The sequence below is a fragment of the Schistocerca gregaria genome, chromosome 2, assembly GCF_023897955.1.
Source record: "Schistocerca gregaria isolate iqSchGreg1 chromosome 2, iqSchGreg1.2, whole genome shotgun sequence".
NCBI lineage: Eukaryota > Metazoa > Arthropoda > Insecta > Orthoptera > Acrididae > Schistocerca > Schistocerca gregaria.
In genome coordinates, this window is record NC_064921.1 from 429,188,010 (window position 1) to 429,206,035 (window position 18,026).

Consider the following 18,026-nt stretch of genomic DNA (forward strand, 5'->3'; position numbering starts at 1 on the left):
ACTGTGTAATTTAACAAAAAAATATTGTGTTTTCACAGTGTTAAAGAAAACAAATCCACAGTGATTCTTCCAGTGACAATCCTAAAGTAGCAAACTCAGTTATCATGCGAACACTGACCTATTCAAAGCCTACTCGAAAAGTTGAATCTGAGGTATGAATTTGAGACATGGCAGTGGTATGGCGGTACACTGTCTACACTCATTTCACTCCTCATCCATGATTGGATAAACTAAATCAATGAAAGGAAGATCTGAGAAAGTGTAAGAATTTCTCTGAGTATATAAAATTTTATTAGAATAATTGGGATGAAAATTGCAATTTGCATTTCTGTGATATGAATGTGTGGTGTCAGTTCTGTCAGAGATGTCCAACACATTAGCCCATTTCCTTTCCTTTGCTTTCTCCCCCCTCCAACTTGAATTTACATAGTATTCACATTTCACCAATATTAAATCATATGTTTGAACAGGTTGTACTGACGTTATGTAAACAGTTAATGTTATAGACAAGTAGCAGTTCTTTAAAATACTTCCAGTGAAATGAAAGATGCTTGTTGCTAAACTTTAATGGAACTAACTTCAGTTGTGAGCAGTGATCATTCAGATAGTAAAGCATTAAATATTATAATATGTTATTGCCGTATATCGATTAAAATTATCAATTAATTATGCAATTATAATTTTTATAATTTTAAGTAAACAATAGCAAATCAAGGGCCAAGCTCGTCTTGATAACACTCACAATTGGTAATATTTTTAAGTTGAAAGAATAAATGTTAAAGTTCGAAATCACAACTGGTAACAGCTTAAATTAAAAGCATGGATAGTGAAGTAGTTAGACCTAATATTAAGGTATAATCCTACAAACAAAAATTAATAGAAAAAGCTTGTTTTTGTTTCAAACTCACCCCAGACTCTTTGGTAGATCACCTCTGCAAGATAAACGAAACTGAATTTCCCTTCTTCTCTCCTAGGAAGCAAATACTGTGATGACTTACTCAAAGAAATAGTCTTTCTGCCTGAGTTCTTCTACTAGGTGAGCTTGAATTGAAATAATTCCGAGCTAAGATAGTCTCTCTTATGCAGCAGAATTCTGAGTGCTGCTTTTGATTCTATTCAGCACTGAAATTGACCTTCCTACTGAAGATGTACTCACAGGGATTGTACATGGTAAAGACAATAAAAATTAAAATGTGGGAAACTTGTGTTTAGCTTTGAATTAGAGATCAGTAATTTTGCAAGTTCGCTCATGGCTTTATTTCTAAACAATTCATTACAGTACACTACAGTGAGCTCTTTTTTTTCAAATCGAATGTCATCAAATAATTTTCCATATGCATCTAAGAGACTTTGGAAGCTGCTTTCAGAGCACTGATTGGAATATCGTCCTTAGTTTTCATGTGACAATAAATTTAATAATTTCAGTTTAGAATAATCTTGAAACCTTAAACCCAAGTAGATATCAATGTTATCAGACAGGTCTCAATAGATGTGTTTGCAATTGATACTTTTCCTGTGTGAGGTTTCTCCTGCAGAAGACAAAGTTTCTTGAAATGTCGTTCTCACTTGTCACAGAGTATGGCTATGAGGCAGTGAGTTTCTTGGATTTTTTGTTCACAGTACAAAATATCGCTTACTTGGTTATGAAGGATGCTGTGCAACACATTGGTGAAGCGAAATATTTGGTCAAATGTGTTCGAGATAAAAACAAATTTGAAACTTTCTAGAAGGGCAAAAAAGCTATTAATTGATGCTAAAATATCTGAATTAATTTCTTGAGGATTTTCTATTGTTGCACTAAAAACATCTGGCTTTGCACACAGTATTTAGCAATATTGATGAATAATTTTATCACACTGGACAGACGTGTGTGAGATAATGTTGAGCAGACGTGTGAAAGATGAGGTTACAAATATTTATCGAAAAATTTAACATATTTGTAAGTTCTTGAAAAACAAGGTGCAGGTTCATTAAGTGAACTAAAGTATAAATTGCCAGAAAAAATGCAGCACCCACCATGGACCTTGTTCACTAGCAGCTGGATGTAATATGTGCATACTGAGGGCTAGTGTTAATTATTCACTTGTCATGGTCATCTGCAAACAGATGACGCTCGGGAGGCCAACCTGTGAACCCCTTGTTTCGACTCTGCAGGAGTGACTACTGCATTTAGAGGTGAACAGTGCTTGTAACATTCATTCTAGGGTACAACTATGCCCAGTCAAAAGCATGTATTCCTGCTGAACAGCTTCAGCCATTTGAGCACAGTCACACTGTGGGCCTGCAGGAATCTGGATGGATATGTCGATGGATTGCTGCACACGTTGAGCGCACTGTATCAGTGGCGTTTAGCCACATTTAGCAGTGATCTGCAGAACGCATAGTTCAAGATCTGGACTTCCACACAGTAAGGTGCACGTCAAACACTAAGCATTACGAGAGCAGCAGTGGCTAATAAAGCCTCATCCAGTGACAAAATACAGGCACATGTAGCACCTGCTGTGTCGCCATAGGCTCTTGGGAACTGTCTGCTTGCAGCTAGACTGAGATCACTTGTGCCTCTGGCCAGGCTACCCCAACTAGGATGGCTACTCGCGTGTCATGAAAGAGTCGACTGGACAGTGGACTGATACTCTATTGTCATCAGTTATGAGTAGTGGATGCAAAAGTGCATGGCGTAGACCAGATGATCTGCCTGTTTCACAACACATTCGCCTACAACACATGGTTCCTAAACAAGGCTTCATGCTGTGCATGGCCATCAGTTACAGCTTGGCGGCAACATTTGGTGTTTTCAGAGGACAAAGTAACAGGAGCCTGTTAATCGCACAGGTTGTTATTATTGTACTACTGAAATTTATTTGACAGGAAGCTGATGTGCTTTTCGAGCAGGACAATGCATGTCCACATACAGAAACTGTAACACAACATGCTGTTTATGGTGTACAACTACCACAGCCCATAAGATCATCAGACCTCTCGCCAAATAAACATGCATGGGACTTGATGAAGCGAGAACTTACATGTTTTCCATGGCCTGCAAGACCCATCCCTGATTTTTAATAAAAGACACAAGATGTTTGGAACAATCTGTTGCAGAATACCATTTGGAATCTTTATGATCATTTGAAAGCGAGAAGAATGCTAGAAGGGAGTACACTGTGTTTTGATGCGACTGTTTGGGCACCATTTTCTGAGGCATATATTTTTCATTTGGGCAGAATTTGTTACTATATAGTGCTACAATGATGAACAACCTGTCACCCCACTTGTTTATAAAATTACAGTGTACTTTAGGGCACTGCATGTTTTTTCAGAAGTGTATTTTGCTCTTCAGTATTTGTCTGCTACTTCGAGACAAAAAGAGATTTAGCACATGTGCTCAACACTGAAAAAAATATGGCATCAGAAAATATGACTTAGAGTTTTTGCCCAAACCCCATGCAGATTTCCCACCATAGTCACTATGATGTCAAACATTTGAACAATCAATTTTTCATTAAATTCGAATCGTGATTAAGAAGTGCTACATAAGTATAGCAATAGCCTGAACGTATTTGTCACGATTTACACCACATCACGCCAACAATCGTTCCTTTGTCTATACTTCATATACATAATGTGAAATAATAGAAAACTGCGCTTTATGCATCACATCTGAAATGTGATCAACCATGACCGCTACAAAAGGAACATCCAAAATTTCTTGCTTTATAGTAGGAACTGTATGGACTATATCAGATAATTCTGAATTTGGACTATAAAAATTGTCATAAATGTAGTAAGGGTTAATTGTGCTTGGCTAAAAGAAGCTCATACTCTATAGTGTACTTCAAGAACTCTACATAATTTTCCTGATTGATAGAATTTGTTGTTTCATTGTGCCCTCAAAGACCAGCTCTTGTTTTTCCAGAAAACACGCTGCATTAATAAAGACGTCCTGTTCTGGCTTACCTTGTGATGTGTAGAGTATTTCATTTTTATGCTACTCATCAAGCACAGTTTCTTTTCTGTTTTCCCCAAAAGCAGCTACAGCTACAGACGATTGTAGATAGTTAACAGTCAGTCCGTGTTCAGTTATCGACTTCAGTCAATTTCTCAGATGTGCGTTTTGGTCCAGCTAGTATTCCTATCCTTTCCAAATAAAAAAAAAGAGTACCAGCAAAACACCGCATTCCGGTCACCACTACTACCCAACTAATCACATTAGGTATACATGTTACACTCAAAATGTCTAGTGCATGTACAGGTCTTTTGAACCAAGTTCAGTAATTCTAGTGTTGGCCAGCCATTTTAACTGTCTGCTTCTTTCTGAAAAAGAATGAGCAGAAAACAGCTTGGACAAAAGCTCTTTTGCAATAGATGTATACATAGCTTTGTGCCGTGCAGGGTACCCACACAGTCTGAATTGCCTTGTCACTGTCCACGCGGCTCTCTCTGTCAGAGGTTCGAGTCCTCTCTCAGGCATGTGTGTGTGTTGTCCTTGGCGTAAGTTAGCAGCAAATTACATTTTCAACAATAGGTCTCAAGTGCCAATCGTTGTTCTTTAGTTACGTACACACGGTTCCTCTTTCCTCGTGCGCAATCGCGGAGGCTCGAGAATGCACAACAAACTGTGTAAAGAACGGGTGGGCGTTCTCGCGCCCACACGTTGCCTCATTGCGCAAGAAAGCTAGGGGGCTTGGAAGTTTGTTCGGCGTTCATTGTGCTGAAAGGTCGACAGAAAAAGAAAACACAAGGAGACTGTGGGTAAAGAAGTGTCTAAATAACAGAGGTGTGAGAAATACAAAATGACGACAAAGACTCGTTTGCAAATTTCAGAAGGAAATTTTCTGCATGAGAAACTGCAGCAGTAAGATTGGCAATAACATCTCTTTTCCTTAGCCGGTGACTTACATACCGCTTCGGACTATTTATTTCGCATTTCAAACAAAGCATTTCAGTGACTACTCCTGAAACTCAGAAATACTTAAGGGAGATTCTTTGTCGTTATGTTAATTACCTTTCAGTGCTTCATTTCTATTTTGTATAAAAAGTGTTGTTTACATAACATTAATCTTCAAAAAATATATGTAAACACCCTCAGAATCGACGATTTTGGGAATTTCATTGCCGACAGAAACCACTAGAACGAAGTATGTGTTTTTCAATTTTTGTGTCTATTTCTAGTAGTAGAGCTTCTTCACTAAAATATGTCAGGCTCCTCAGTAGCTGTGCTATTAAGCTGCCATAACATGAACATTCGTCCACAGTTTTTATACATTTCTGGCTCATTCCTCATCCCACTTTAAAACTTACTGTATCTTCCTCTTTACAGTAATATGATCGGAAACTCTTCTATCTAATACTAAACGCTCAGTGCATCACATCTCAATTTTTTATTTTAAGAATCTTTAGGAGCGTCGTTCCATGCGAGTTTTCTTTGTAATTTAAGCCACTTCCCTTGGAGTCAACAGACATTATTGCAAAAAGCTGAACAGAAACAAGGCACCATGTGACCGTCCCTTTACTGAAATGTGTCATAGTTCGATTACAACAACAATGGTCAGTTCGATATTTTCATGTAGCCAAAAAACTTCGTCATAAACTACTTGCTCATATGAAAAAAAACATTATGAAGTTATAGCTAAGATCTTCCGCAAGACCACATGTTAGCTTGAACAAGTAGTCCTATCGCCCGTTGAAAGGGAGCAATTCCAGATCACCGTTGACGGATATTCATGTATATGAAGTAGCCAGTCTTGTCATACTCAAACCAATTATAAATCTCATATTATGTCACAGAAGTGTTACCATCGAACTGTACTGGCTTAAAGCTTTTCTAAAGTAAAGACGCTATCTTGACATGAATCCAGCGATGCAAAGTAATGGACAAATATTTTTCTAAATGAAGAAAAACATCCTACTTCAATAGCAAAATTCTGTTGTTTAGATAAGATAAACAATTCGTACGGTATATAAGTTTAGAGACAGAAAATTAGATTAATTATTGGATACTAGAAATGTAAGAAAATTAGATGACAGCTCCTGACTAAACTCCTCTTTCGATGAAGAGTGCTACAGAAGAATCAACTTTCATGATTTATACGATGGGGCCTACAGCAAACTGTTGACATCTTTCGCGATAATACGAAATATCAAGTATCTATATAGTCTTCACAATTGCTAGTGTTCTAAAGTGGAATCTTGGAGATAAGATAAGATTAATGCAAATATGATGGCCATAATGTCGTCTGGTATCTCTGTGTCCTTGTAAACAATAATTGAAAGAAACTGGAGACAGATTATTCACGGTAAACTCGTGATCACGTCCCTTCCCTCATTCGTCGAAAGGAGCTGAAACATCTCAACAGTAGCTAATATTAGCTACAGTACACACGAAATAAAAGTGCCATTAAATACAGGGTATTTTCTAGATATGATTCAATAGGAAGCATGGTGGTAAACGCGAGCCGTCGGTCAAAGTCACTATTTTTGGCTTGAACATCTTTGCTAAATAAATGTGGCGAGCAAGGTATGTTTGTTTACATTGCTGATGAAATTGAATAAAACACGTGTCATGTGCATGCCCAGTAAATGATTTCAAAATGGGGCAGTACTACTACAAATGAAAAATAATTTCCAACCCTTGCCACAGAAGCAATCGAAATCACAGACTATTATTAGTCGCTTTGAAAGCTTGATAGTTTTGTTATTACTTGTGGGGTGGTTTCAGTCTGTCAATCTGGAAGATTGTCTTGCTGCAGTAGATTAATATCCCCTCCTTTGCATACTTATGAAAGGAGTTTGCATTTGTTGCTGGAATGGCGTTCGCGTATCGAGGTTTAGCTTTTTCGTGGTTGTCCGAAAACTTCACGGCGAATTACGGAATAATTCCTTGGAAAGAATACAACCGATTACTTCCCCATCCTTGCCCATGCTACCTTTTTAGTATTTTGTGATTATTAAACGCTGTTAATGAAATAGAATGCATTCCTATGAGTATGAAGTTTGACATACATAAAGCTTCACTGTTGAGAATTACGGAAATCGTATTAATAATTTTGAATTCCGGATGACCTTAGCTCATCACATTCCTATTTCCTCATCTCAAAATTCGTGCTTTACACAATACTCATTAATGATATAGATTGTGATATTCCCCCTTAAGCATTCCATAGTCAGATACAATGGATCATTCTGTGCAAACCTCTTACTTTGTATTCCAATAAGCCTAAAATAAAAGGAACAATATTAATAACGAACAGGGAGGAAAATAGAGAAGAAAAATGCCATTCAACTTATGAAAGAAATGAAATTAATATGTAAGATAAAAATCGTAGTTTCGTGTTAACAGTCAATATTGCTCCAAACCATGTTAATGTGTGGCCATAATGCATATAAAATTACAAAAAGTTCATGTAATTTGAATGAATCAGAGGCTGTAGATTCTGCTCAATTTTTCATATTTCAGTTTATATTAGTTTTGTTTTGGTTATAAGGTGAGATAGTTCAATCACCATTCAGAATGTTAGAACTTTTTGATTGTTATTTCTTTTTTTCAAAACTGAATTTCCATGTGGACCAACAGGCAAGTCATTTCATTGACCCTTCCTTTTGTAAAAGGAAACAGCCATAACAGTTGTATTGTTTTCATTGTTTATCTGTGTAAGATATTACCTTTGTGATGTGTCTTGTACTGTGCTACAACTACATATATCCAATGACTGTCTCTGTTGTCTACAGATAATGATGCGGAATACAGGAGAAGAAAGGCGTATCGCTACGTGGTGGATGGGTGGTGTCGCCTCAGCTGGTGCTTGTTGCTTCACGCAGTGCCTTGACACAGTGAAGGTAGGTCTTAATCTGTTACTGTGCATTTCTTTAGGAGTATGGAGTTGGATTAAGTAACTCCTTGCCATATTTATATACTGTGGAGAATAATAACAAAAATTGAGGGAAGAGGAAAGTAGTAGAGAAGTTAGGATTCTACATCCCATCAGTTGCATAATATATCCTTCATTTCTCATTAAAGCTTGTAAAATATATATATATATACAAACACACACACAGAATTACACATGTCTGCTTGTGTCTGTGTATGTGCGGATGAATATATATGTGTGTGTGTGTGTATGTGTGTGTGTGTGCGCGCGAGTGTACACCTGTCCTTTTTTTCTCCTAAGGGAAGTCTTTCCGCTCCCGGGATTGGAATGACTTCTTACCCTCTCCCTTAAAACCCACATCCTTTCATCTTTCCCTCTCCTTCCTGAAGAAGCAACCATCGGTTGCGAAAGCTAGTAATTCTGTGTGTGTGTTTGTGTGTTTTGTTCATGTGCCTGTCTGCCGGCGCTTTCCCGCTTGGTAAGTCTTGGAATCTTTGTTTTTAATATATTTTTCCCATGTGGAAGTTTCTTTCTATTTTATTTATATATATATATATATATAAAATAATCAATGTTTTACATCAAAACGTATGAGAAGGATAAGCAAAAAATGAATTTATCATTACACCTGTGTTTTAATTGCTCAGGTACAGTACTTTTATAGGTTAAAGAAGAGACCATCTTGCTATAATGGAGGAAGAAAGATATAAGAAACAGGAAAAGGCAAATAACATACAGTCAGTTAACCATGTAGGACCTGACAATTTCACTCTCTTTCAGATAGAGAGTTTTGCTAAATGGAGAACTACATATCACAAATAATATAACAACGAGAAGTTTATAAAGTCTATTTGCTGGAAGAAATACATATTGAAGTGCTTTATCACAACACATTGATAGAGCAATTAGAAACTAACTACATTCCTATTGATACTGGTGCTGAGTGGTCAAACATCAAAATGCAATAAAGAAAGTAGTAGATGAAGCATCAGAAAGGAAGATGTGCATTAAGAATTAAGGGTTAAACTTTTTGTCCCAAGAAGTTGAAGAAGCCAAGGGTATGTATGATATAACAGATGAACTCTTTTCCAACCTATCACAATATTTATAAAAGAAATAATAATAATTATTCAAAAAACACTTCTGATGGTCACTTACCAACAAATCTCAGGTTGTTATGTTAGTAACACATAAGATGGTATTCATGGAGAGCCCCGAGCGAGGTGGCGCAGTGGTTAGACACTGGACTCACATTCGGGAGGACGACGGTTCAATCCCGCGTCTGGCCATACTGATTTAGGTTTTCCTTGATTTCCCTAAATTGCTCCAGGCAAATGCTGGGATGGTTCCTTTGAAAGGGCACAGCTGACTTCCTTCCCTAATCCGAGGAGACCGATGACCTCGCTGTCTGATCTCCTTCCCCAAACAACTGAACCGAACCGTGGAGAGCCACTGTCGTATAAAGCCATGAAAACACTAAACAAAAATAGACACAATTTCTTTAAATATCAGTGAGTAAGAAATGATAAAACACCTTTTCTTCCATAGGGTACAAGTATTAATATGAGTGAAGAAAAAATGTGTTATGGCATAATTTGACTGAGGGGCTGGATTAGTTTATTGTCGCCCGGGATTAGCCGGGCGGTCTAGGCCGCTACAGTCAAGTCCTCCCTTGGGCGTGGTTGTGTGTGTTTGTCCTTAAGATAATTTAGGTTAAGTAGTGTGTAAGCTTAGGGACTGATGACCTTAGCAGTTAAGTCCCATAAGATTTCACACACATTTGAACATTTTTGATTAGTTGATTGGACACGCCAAAAACCATGGGTGTGGAGGGAAGTATAACTAGGGCGGACTAAATGAAATAACTATGGAGGAGTCAATTTTAGTATTGAAAACTATGAAGAATGGGAAAGCAGCAGCCTTAGACAGTAGTAATTCAGGGCAAATTAAATATCCCAGAAAACGTTTACACAGTAAATTATTAAACCTTAATAATTTATTGGAAGCAGAATATTGCTGCCACTGTTTAAGTAACCAGTTCTCCTGAGGCACCATTAGACTCTCTTAACAAAAAGGAAAGAAAAAACAGTACAAGACAAGACCTCATGTGCTGCCAAGGGAGACCGGAAGTCGGTAATTACTGAACAGGTAGCACCAGTAAAATTGAGCTGTATGCAGACAGCCAGGAGTGAAGTATAGCTGATGAAATAGGAGTGAAAGCAGTCAGAAGTTAACTTGCAAAACAAAGCCAGGAGTGAAATTTAGTGCAGTCACATCATACATTTCTTTACCAACTAACACAGACATTTCCATGTTCCTGATGGAATTGAAAGACATAAAAAAAGAAAACCCTCTTAATCTCACTTGAAAGAAGACTATGTGAGCTGAGAGGAACAAATATCATCATTTTTCCAGTGTCACATCAACGTGACTTGGCAGAGCGCTCGTGTGTCAACAAAAAAACTGAAAGTGCTAATACAGAGATGTGAAATATCTGCTGTCATTTTGAAAATGCAACATTTGTGAACATTAGGAATTTTGAGAAGATTCCACACTACACACTGTTCTCACTTAAATAGACTAGGAAAAAAAGAGAGGAAAAAAATGTTGTAATATCAAAGATTTAGAAATGGTAAATAAGATCTTAGGTACTGCAGGGTGTGCTACAGAGGTCACACCTCTCATGTATGCTATGTGAAGAATCAAATGTAATTTTACTTCACTCCCAGCCACCTGTTAGCTGGTGTTAAAGAAAGAGAACATCTCAAATGACAACAGTTCATTGGAAGAATCAGAAGAACAAGGTCAGATAATGTGCCTGATACAACATATGGTGGGCTACCCATGAAGATTTCTCAGCTTCCAGAAACATCTCAAAGAAACACCAGAAATTCACAGGAGAGCACAAGAATAGTGCAAATCAAGCACCTGAGGTATCTGTAACAGCAGTGCTATCATCAGTGAAAACAGAGATGGAAAAAAATAGCAGTTGCAGCAAGCTACCAACCACAGCCCAGACACAATCCATGAGGTGCAGGAAACCTGTGATTCTCAAGGATTTTTTGGGACCTCACCAGGACACAGGACAGAATGTGACACTGAATACTGTAAATATGACCAAAAAATATCCTCATATTAATAAAACACTAACTGTGATGTAAGTGAATTTATGCAGCATTAGGAAGAAATTGTGGAATTTGAGCATTTCTGCAGTAACGAAAATGTAGATGTTATATGTGTTTCAGATCATTGACTGAGAAGTAATGAGGTAGTTTTCTTTGTTTCTCAGGGACATGTTGCTACCGATGTAACATGTTGGGAAGTGAAAAAAAAAATGGTGGGGCAGGCATGTTTGTTTAAGACGGTACAAAATTCACAAAAATAGATCATAGCACATACTGTTCTGAAATAGACGGGGAATTCAGTTGTGTAAATCTTGTGGATTGTAAACTGGCCATTATAAGTATCTCCAGCTCTCCAAGCGATAACATGGATATTTTCTTTCAGTAATTTGAATTAATAATAATAATTTGTTAAAGTCTAAAAGAAAAATTGCTGTCTGTGGGGACTTCAATATAGAAATGAGACGGACCAAGTCATTAAGTCATTACTAACCACCTCAGATTGTTCAGTCTATGTAGTAGCTGTAGAAATGCCATATGTGATGGAACATGTATCAGTAACACCATTGTTAACTTTGAAAAGGATTTGTACACTATCACTGTTGTTGGTTGGGGATTTGCAGGCCATTATCAAATACTCCTTAGTCTTAACCAAAAGAAAACTGTAGGACTACCTTCTAATACATGTGCCAATGCTATGGGAAAGGTGGCATGGGTCAGAGGGCAGGAGGAAGAAGTAGTGAACCAATTCAGTCTGAAACCTAGAAATATGTAGTGGGACTGTATATACCAATGTCAAATGGGAATAAATGATACTTCATTAAAATTTATTTAGATTTGTGGTATACTTGTTCTCCTCTTATAAAAATCAGTCTTAAAACCAAACATGTAAAGAAGAAGATTAAGTGGTGCACAGATTAACTTACCAATGTTTTGTTGTTGTTGTTGTTGTTGTTGTTGTTGTTGTTGTTGTCTTCAGTCCAGAGACTGGTTTCATGCAACTCTCCGTGCTACTCTATTTTGTGCAGGCTTCATCATCTCCAAATACTTACTGCGACCTAAATCCTTCTGAATCTGCTTAGTGTATTCATGCCTTGGCCTCCCTCTATTATTTTTACCCTCCACACTACCCTCCAATACTAAACTGGTGATCCCTTGATGCCTCAGAACATGTCCTACCAACCAATCCCTTCTTCTAGTCAAGTTGTGCCTCAAATTCCTCTTCTCCTCAATGCTATTCAGTACCTCCTCATTAGTTATGTGAGCTACCCATCTAATTTTCAGCATTCTTCTGTAGCACCACATTTCGAAAGCTTCTATTCTCTTCTTGTCCAAACTATTTATTGTCCCTGTTTCACTTCCATACATGGCTGCACTCCATACAAATACTTTCAGAAAAGACTTCCTGACACCCAAATCTATACTCAATGTTAACAAATTTCTCTTCTTCAGAAATGCTTTCCTTGCCATTGCCAGTCTACATTTTATATCCTCTCTATTTTGACCATAATCAGTTATTTTGCTCCCCAAATAGCAAAATTTGTTTACTATTTTAAGCATCTCATTTCCTAATCTAATACCCTCAGCATCACGTGATTTAATTCGACTTCATTCCATTATCCTCATTTTGCTTTTGTTGATGTTCATCTTATATCTTCCTTTCAAGACACTGTCCATTCCGTTCAGCTGCTCTTCTAGGTCCTTTGCTGTCACTGACTGAATTACAGTGTCATCGGCGAACCTCAAAAGTTTTTATTTGTTCTCCATGGATTTTAATTCCTACTCCAACTTTTTCTTTTGTTTCCTTTACTGCTTGCTCAATATACAGATTGAATAACATCTGGGATAGGCTACAACACTGTCTCACTCCCTTCCCAAACACTGCTTCCCTTTCATACCCCTCAACTCTTATAACTGCCATCTGCTTTCTGTACGAATTGTAAAAAATAGTATTTCGCTCCCTGTATTTTATCCCTGCCACCTTCAGAATTTGAAAGAGAGTGCTCCAGTCGACATTGTCAAAAGCTTTCTCTAAGTTTTCAATTGTTATAAATGTCGGTTTGTCTTTCCTTAATCTATTTTCTAAGATAAGTCATAGGTTCAGTATTGCCTCATGTGTTCCAACATTCCTACAGAATCCAAACTGATCTTCCCCAAGGTCGGCTTCTGCCAGTTTTTCCATCCGTCTGTAAAGAATTCGTATAAGTATTTTGCAGCCGTGGCTTATTAAGCTGATAGTTCGGTAATTTTCACATCTGTCAACACCTGCTTTCTTTGGGATTGGAATTATTATATTCTTCTTGAAGTCTGAGGGTATTTTGCCTGTCGCATACATCTTGCTCATCAGGTGGCATATTTTTGTCAAGACTGGCTCTCCCAATGCTATTAGTAGCTCTAATGGATTGTTGTCAAGTCCTGGGGCCTTGTTTTGGCTTAGGTCTTTCAGTGCTCCGTCAAACTCTTCACGCAGTATCATATCTCAATATTGTCCTCAAGTTCATCGCTCTTGTATAGATCCTCTATATACTCCTTCCAGCTTTCTGCTTTCCATTCTTTGCTTAGAACTGGGTTTCCATCTGAGCTCTTGATGTTCATACAAGTGGTTATCTTTTCTCCCACAGTCTCTTTAATTTTCCTGTAGGCAGTATCTATCTTGCCCCTAGTGAGATAAGCCTCTACATCCTTACATTTGTCCTCTAGCCATCCCTCCTGAGCAATTTTGCGCTTCCTGTCGATGTCATTTTTGAGATGTTTGTATTCCTTTTTGCCTGCTTCATTTACTGCATTTTTATATTTTCTCCTTTTATCAACTAAATTTAATATATCTTCTGTTACCCAAGGATTTCTACTATCCCTCGTCTTTATACCTACTTGATCTTCTGCTGCCTTCACTATTTCATCCCTCAAAGCTACCCATTCTTCTTCTGCTGTATTTTCTTTCCCCCATTCCTGTCAATCATTCCCTAATGTTCTCCCTGAAACTCTCTACAACCTCTGGTTCTGTCACGTTATCGAGATCCCATCTCCTTAAATTCTCACCTTTTTGTAGTTTCTTCAGTTTTAACCTACAGTTCACAACCAATAGACTGTGGTCAGAAACATACTATATCTTGAACCATATATGTAGATATAGTATGTTTTAAGAGTATAGGTAAACATAGTGTCTATCAAGAGTATAGAAGAGTATGAAGTATTAAGAAGAGGGTGTGAAGTGTGAAATAGATTTTATTTTTACCAGGAAATATTTAATTATAGTGTACATAAAGATGTATGCTAGGGCAATGAACCATGAGGCCTATTCATAAAGGATAAGGGAGGGCACACCCGGCATTTGCTAAGGATATAGGGCAGGCATATCTCCATGGAGATAGGACGACCTGTGGCCTGATGAATAGGAATGTTTTAAAAAAGGGGCCTACCTACCAAAACTTATGGTGTTTTATATCATTGACTACTGGAATGAGAAAAAAGAAGAACAGTTGAAACATTGTTAATTATACTTTATGTGTTGGACTTGTTAGAAGCAAGGCATGTTCATAATTATGTGGTTGTAAAATCTAAATTGTTGCAAATGTATTTAATCAGATCCGACATGAGACGAGTCAGCTGATTTGCTTGAAATATACTATGACTGAGGTAAAAGTATTCTTTGAGTACTAAATTATTTCCTAAATAGAGAGAGAGTCTTATAAATTTCCGTAACCAGCATTATTCTTCCGAGAAGAGGCTTTTGGAGATTGACAGAGCCGGCAATCCAGAGAAGAAGATTGGCTGTGCAGATAAAGTAAGTCAACCGATGTGAGAGAGGTGCAAATTTTGCTTGCAATCCAATGCCACACTGCTTCTTATCATCACACATAGTTAGACTGCACTTAAGAAAAGTAAAAGAATGGACTCTCAAAATTACAGACTGATTTCTTTGACATCAGCAGAATCTTTGAACAAATTCTGAGTTTGAATAACACAAATCGTTTTGAGACAGAAAAGCATCTGTCCACAAATTAGCATGGATTTAGAAAGCATCGTTCATGCGCAGCTCAGCTTGCTCTTTTCTCACTTTATATCCTACAAATCATGGATTGAAGCAGCAGACAGATCAGATTCCACATTCCTAGATTTCCAGAAAATGTTTCACATGGTGCTCCACTGCAGACTGCTGATGAAGGTCTGAGCGTACAGATTATGTTCCCCAATACGTGAGTGGCGACAAGACTTTTTAAGTAATAGAACCCAGTATGTTCTCCTTGATGGTGATTGTTCATAAGTGACAAGGATATTGTCAGGAGTGTCTCAGGGAAGTCTGATAGGACTGTTCTTGTTCTCTGTACCCATAAATGATCTGATGGACACGGTGTACAGCAATTTATGGCTGTTTGCTAATGATGCTGTGGTGTATAGTACGGTATTGTCGTTGAGTGACTATAGAAGGATACAAGATAGCTTGGACAGAATTTCTAGTTGCTGTGATGAACAGCGGCTTGCTCTATATGTAGGAAAATATGTTAACAGAGATGAGTAGGAAAACATTCCAGTGTTAGTAGTGCGCTGACTGACGCAGTCATGTAGATTAAATATCTAGTCATAAGTTTCAAAGAGTTATGAAATCGAACAAGCACATAAGGATGGAAATAGAGAAGACAAATAGTAGGCTTTGGTTTATTGGGAAAATTTTAGGAAAGTGCAAATAAGGGGGTAGTTTGTGTTGTTGCCCCGGTGATGATTGCATGAATATTTTGTCAGGATTTGTAAGTGGTGGGTCCTTGAGCTACGGCAATACGTGAACACGAAAAGTAAGTTTAAACAGTTTTATCAACAAAGGCTGATTATAAAACACGCACACTACGCGCACCCATCATCACTGTGTCTAATGTCCTAACACCAGCTAATTATGGTCGTATTGAAAGGCTCCATCAAGAGCTAAGAAAAGAGAGATATTCGCTCCCAAGGTCACGCTAGTTAATACTGCGTGCTGCGGATGGCGGTCACTGGCATACTCCCTGCGATGCACTCCAGCCGAACACATGTGTATTGACCAAGCAAATTGTCAGCATTCTAGATAGGTCAGACGGCGAGTGCATGTTACATACCATATGGCTGCACGCAATCCTTTCTTCAGTAGCTGTGTCATTGGACATGCTATATTCACATAACTGGCTATAAATCGTCTGTAGAAATTTGACAATCCCAAGAATGATTGTAGTTCTTTCAAATTCTGCGTTTTAGGAAAATTCTTTACATCTTCAGTTAATTTTGGATCACGTCAAACACCATCACTGTTATAACATGACAAAGATAGTTAACTTTATTTTGTGCAAAATGACATTTATGTATTGATAAAGACAGGTTTGCACTTCTTACATGTTCAAAAACAGCTTGTAGTCTCTCAGTATGCTGCTTCATGTTTTCACCAAAAATTATTACATCACCAAGGTAAACAAGTGCTTGTATTGGGGTGAGCCCTAGTAAAACTGAATCCATCAGGCATTGAAATGTAGCTGGAGCATTACGAAGTCCAAACAACATATGAAGATACTTGTATACTCCTGTTGCTGTTACAAATGAAGTTTTAGGTTGATCATTTGGATGCTCTGTTAACTGGTGATAACCACTTGTTAAATCACATACTGCAAATCACATCTGCCCAAGTAATCCATGGTTTCCACTAAATATGGTAAGGGGTAGATGTCAGGTGTGGTCACAGCATTCAAAGATTGGTAATCAAGACAAAAACAGAACTGTGGTTCTCCAGAAATTGATTTCTTCTTTACAATTACAACAGGCGAACACCACGGTGGGTCTGAAGGATATCTTGGTTTTATAATTCTGGCTTGTAATTGTTCTTTAATCATGTCTTCTACCAACTCTCTTTGACGGAATGGTATTCGGTAAGGTTTCTGTGTGATTGGGGTTGCATTCCCTGTATGAATATGATGCTGAACTAAATGAGTGACAGGTAAATTTGCACGTTCTCGAAATAAATCTGCATACTTCAACAAAACAGGTGGTAAAATCTTATGTTCATCAGCTGTCAAATGTTCTATCTTCTTCCAAATCTTGCGTTTCAGTTCATTATCAACTTCGTTTCCTCATTGCAATTTTGTGGTACTGTTACAAAAATCTGTGTTTATAACTGCAGCATTTGTTATCTCATCTGGAATCTGTATTACGTCACTGCTACTTACACTTGACACCTCAGCAACTGTTGTTCCTCATGGCAAAACAACATCCTCATTGCTCATATTTGTTATTGTGACCGGGACATTTGCGACATTCTGTCTCACCATTGTAGCAACACCTACACTTCTTGTAACATAACAAACATAACAAGGCATTGTATCAAGTAACTTACTTTTCTCGGATCACTCAATTACTAACAAAGTTCCTTCCTTGCATTGGAGTGACATAACTTCAACGTAGATTATCTTTCCTTCTCCCTTGGAATTTGCTGAGGCTGATCAATTTGAACATCAACTTGGACAGTTTGAACTAATGCATCGTTTAGGCCATCCATTCCCACGACGTCAGTATTGCTGCTCCTTTGAGTATGATCTGAAGAATGATTTCATAGGTTGTAGTTGCTATGTCCTAGTCTGATCTTTCTTTCTGCGACAAATATCTCTGCCTCATTAGCGAACAACAAATCAAATCCAATTACACCATCATAACACATTTCGTTATTTGAAACTACTTGCACCCTTGCTGTGTATTTATCTTTATCTTTATTTCCACCTTTATCGTGGCCTTGGCCAACAATTATTTCTACACTAACTTCTCCACAGTTATGTAGCTTTCCTCCGTTTAACCCTCGCACTTTTAATAGCGGCGGTTTCAATTTATCCTGTTTATCTATGCCACACCACATTAATGAGGTCTGTGCTCCTGTGTAAATAAGTAGTTTGCTGTTTCTCCCGCCATATACAGCACCTATCACGAAGTCATTTTTGGTCTGATTTTCGCTAGAACTAACAGGAATCACTGTCTCTGGCAAGGGGCGGATATAGTGGTGGCGCGTATGCCCCCATACTCGTTTGAAGATCTG

At 37.8% G+C, this 18,026-nt stretch overlaps 1 protein-coding gene across 9 annotated transcripts in view; it reads left to right on the forward strand.

Annotated features, from left to right (window-relative positions):
• Positions 1-18,026, forward strand: part of LOC126324352 (mitochondrial dicarboxylate carrier-like) — a 171,251-nt gene that overhangs the window by 77,114 nt on the left and 76,111 nt on the right. For 2 of the 9 annotated variants that reach the window (XR_007559856.1, XM_049994959.1), the window contains exons 1-2: positions 6,300-6,514; positions 7,726-7,833. Coding sequence is in view for 7 of the 9 variants with exons in the window: in XM_049994959.1 (XP_049850916.1) it covers positions 7,729-7,833 (105 nt within the window). In the remaining 2 variants the exon portion in view is untranslated. Of the gene's footprint in view, positions 1-5,697; positions 5,723-5,844; positions 5,865-6,043; positions 6,142-6,279; positions 6,515-6,654; positions 7,305-7,725; positions 7,834-8,645; positions 8,924-18,026 lie in introns of those variants that run through there. The other 7 variants (XM_049994955.1, XM_049994954.1, XM_049994951.1 and 4 more) reach the window with 7 other exon arrangements.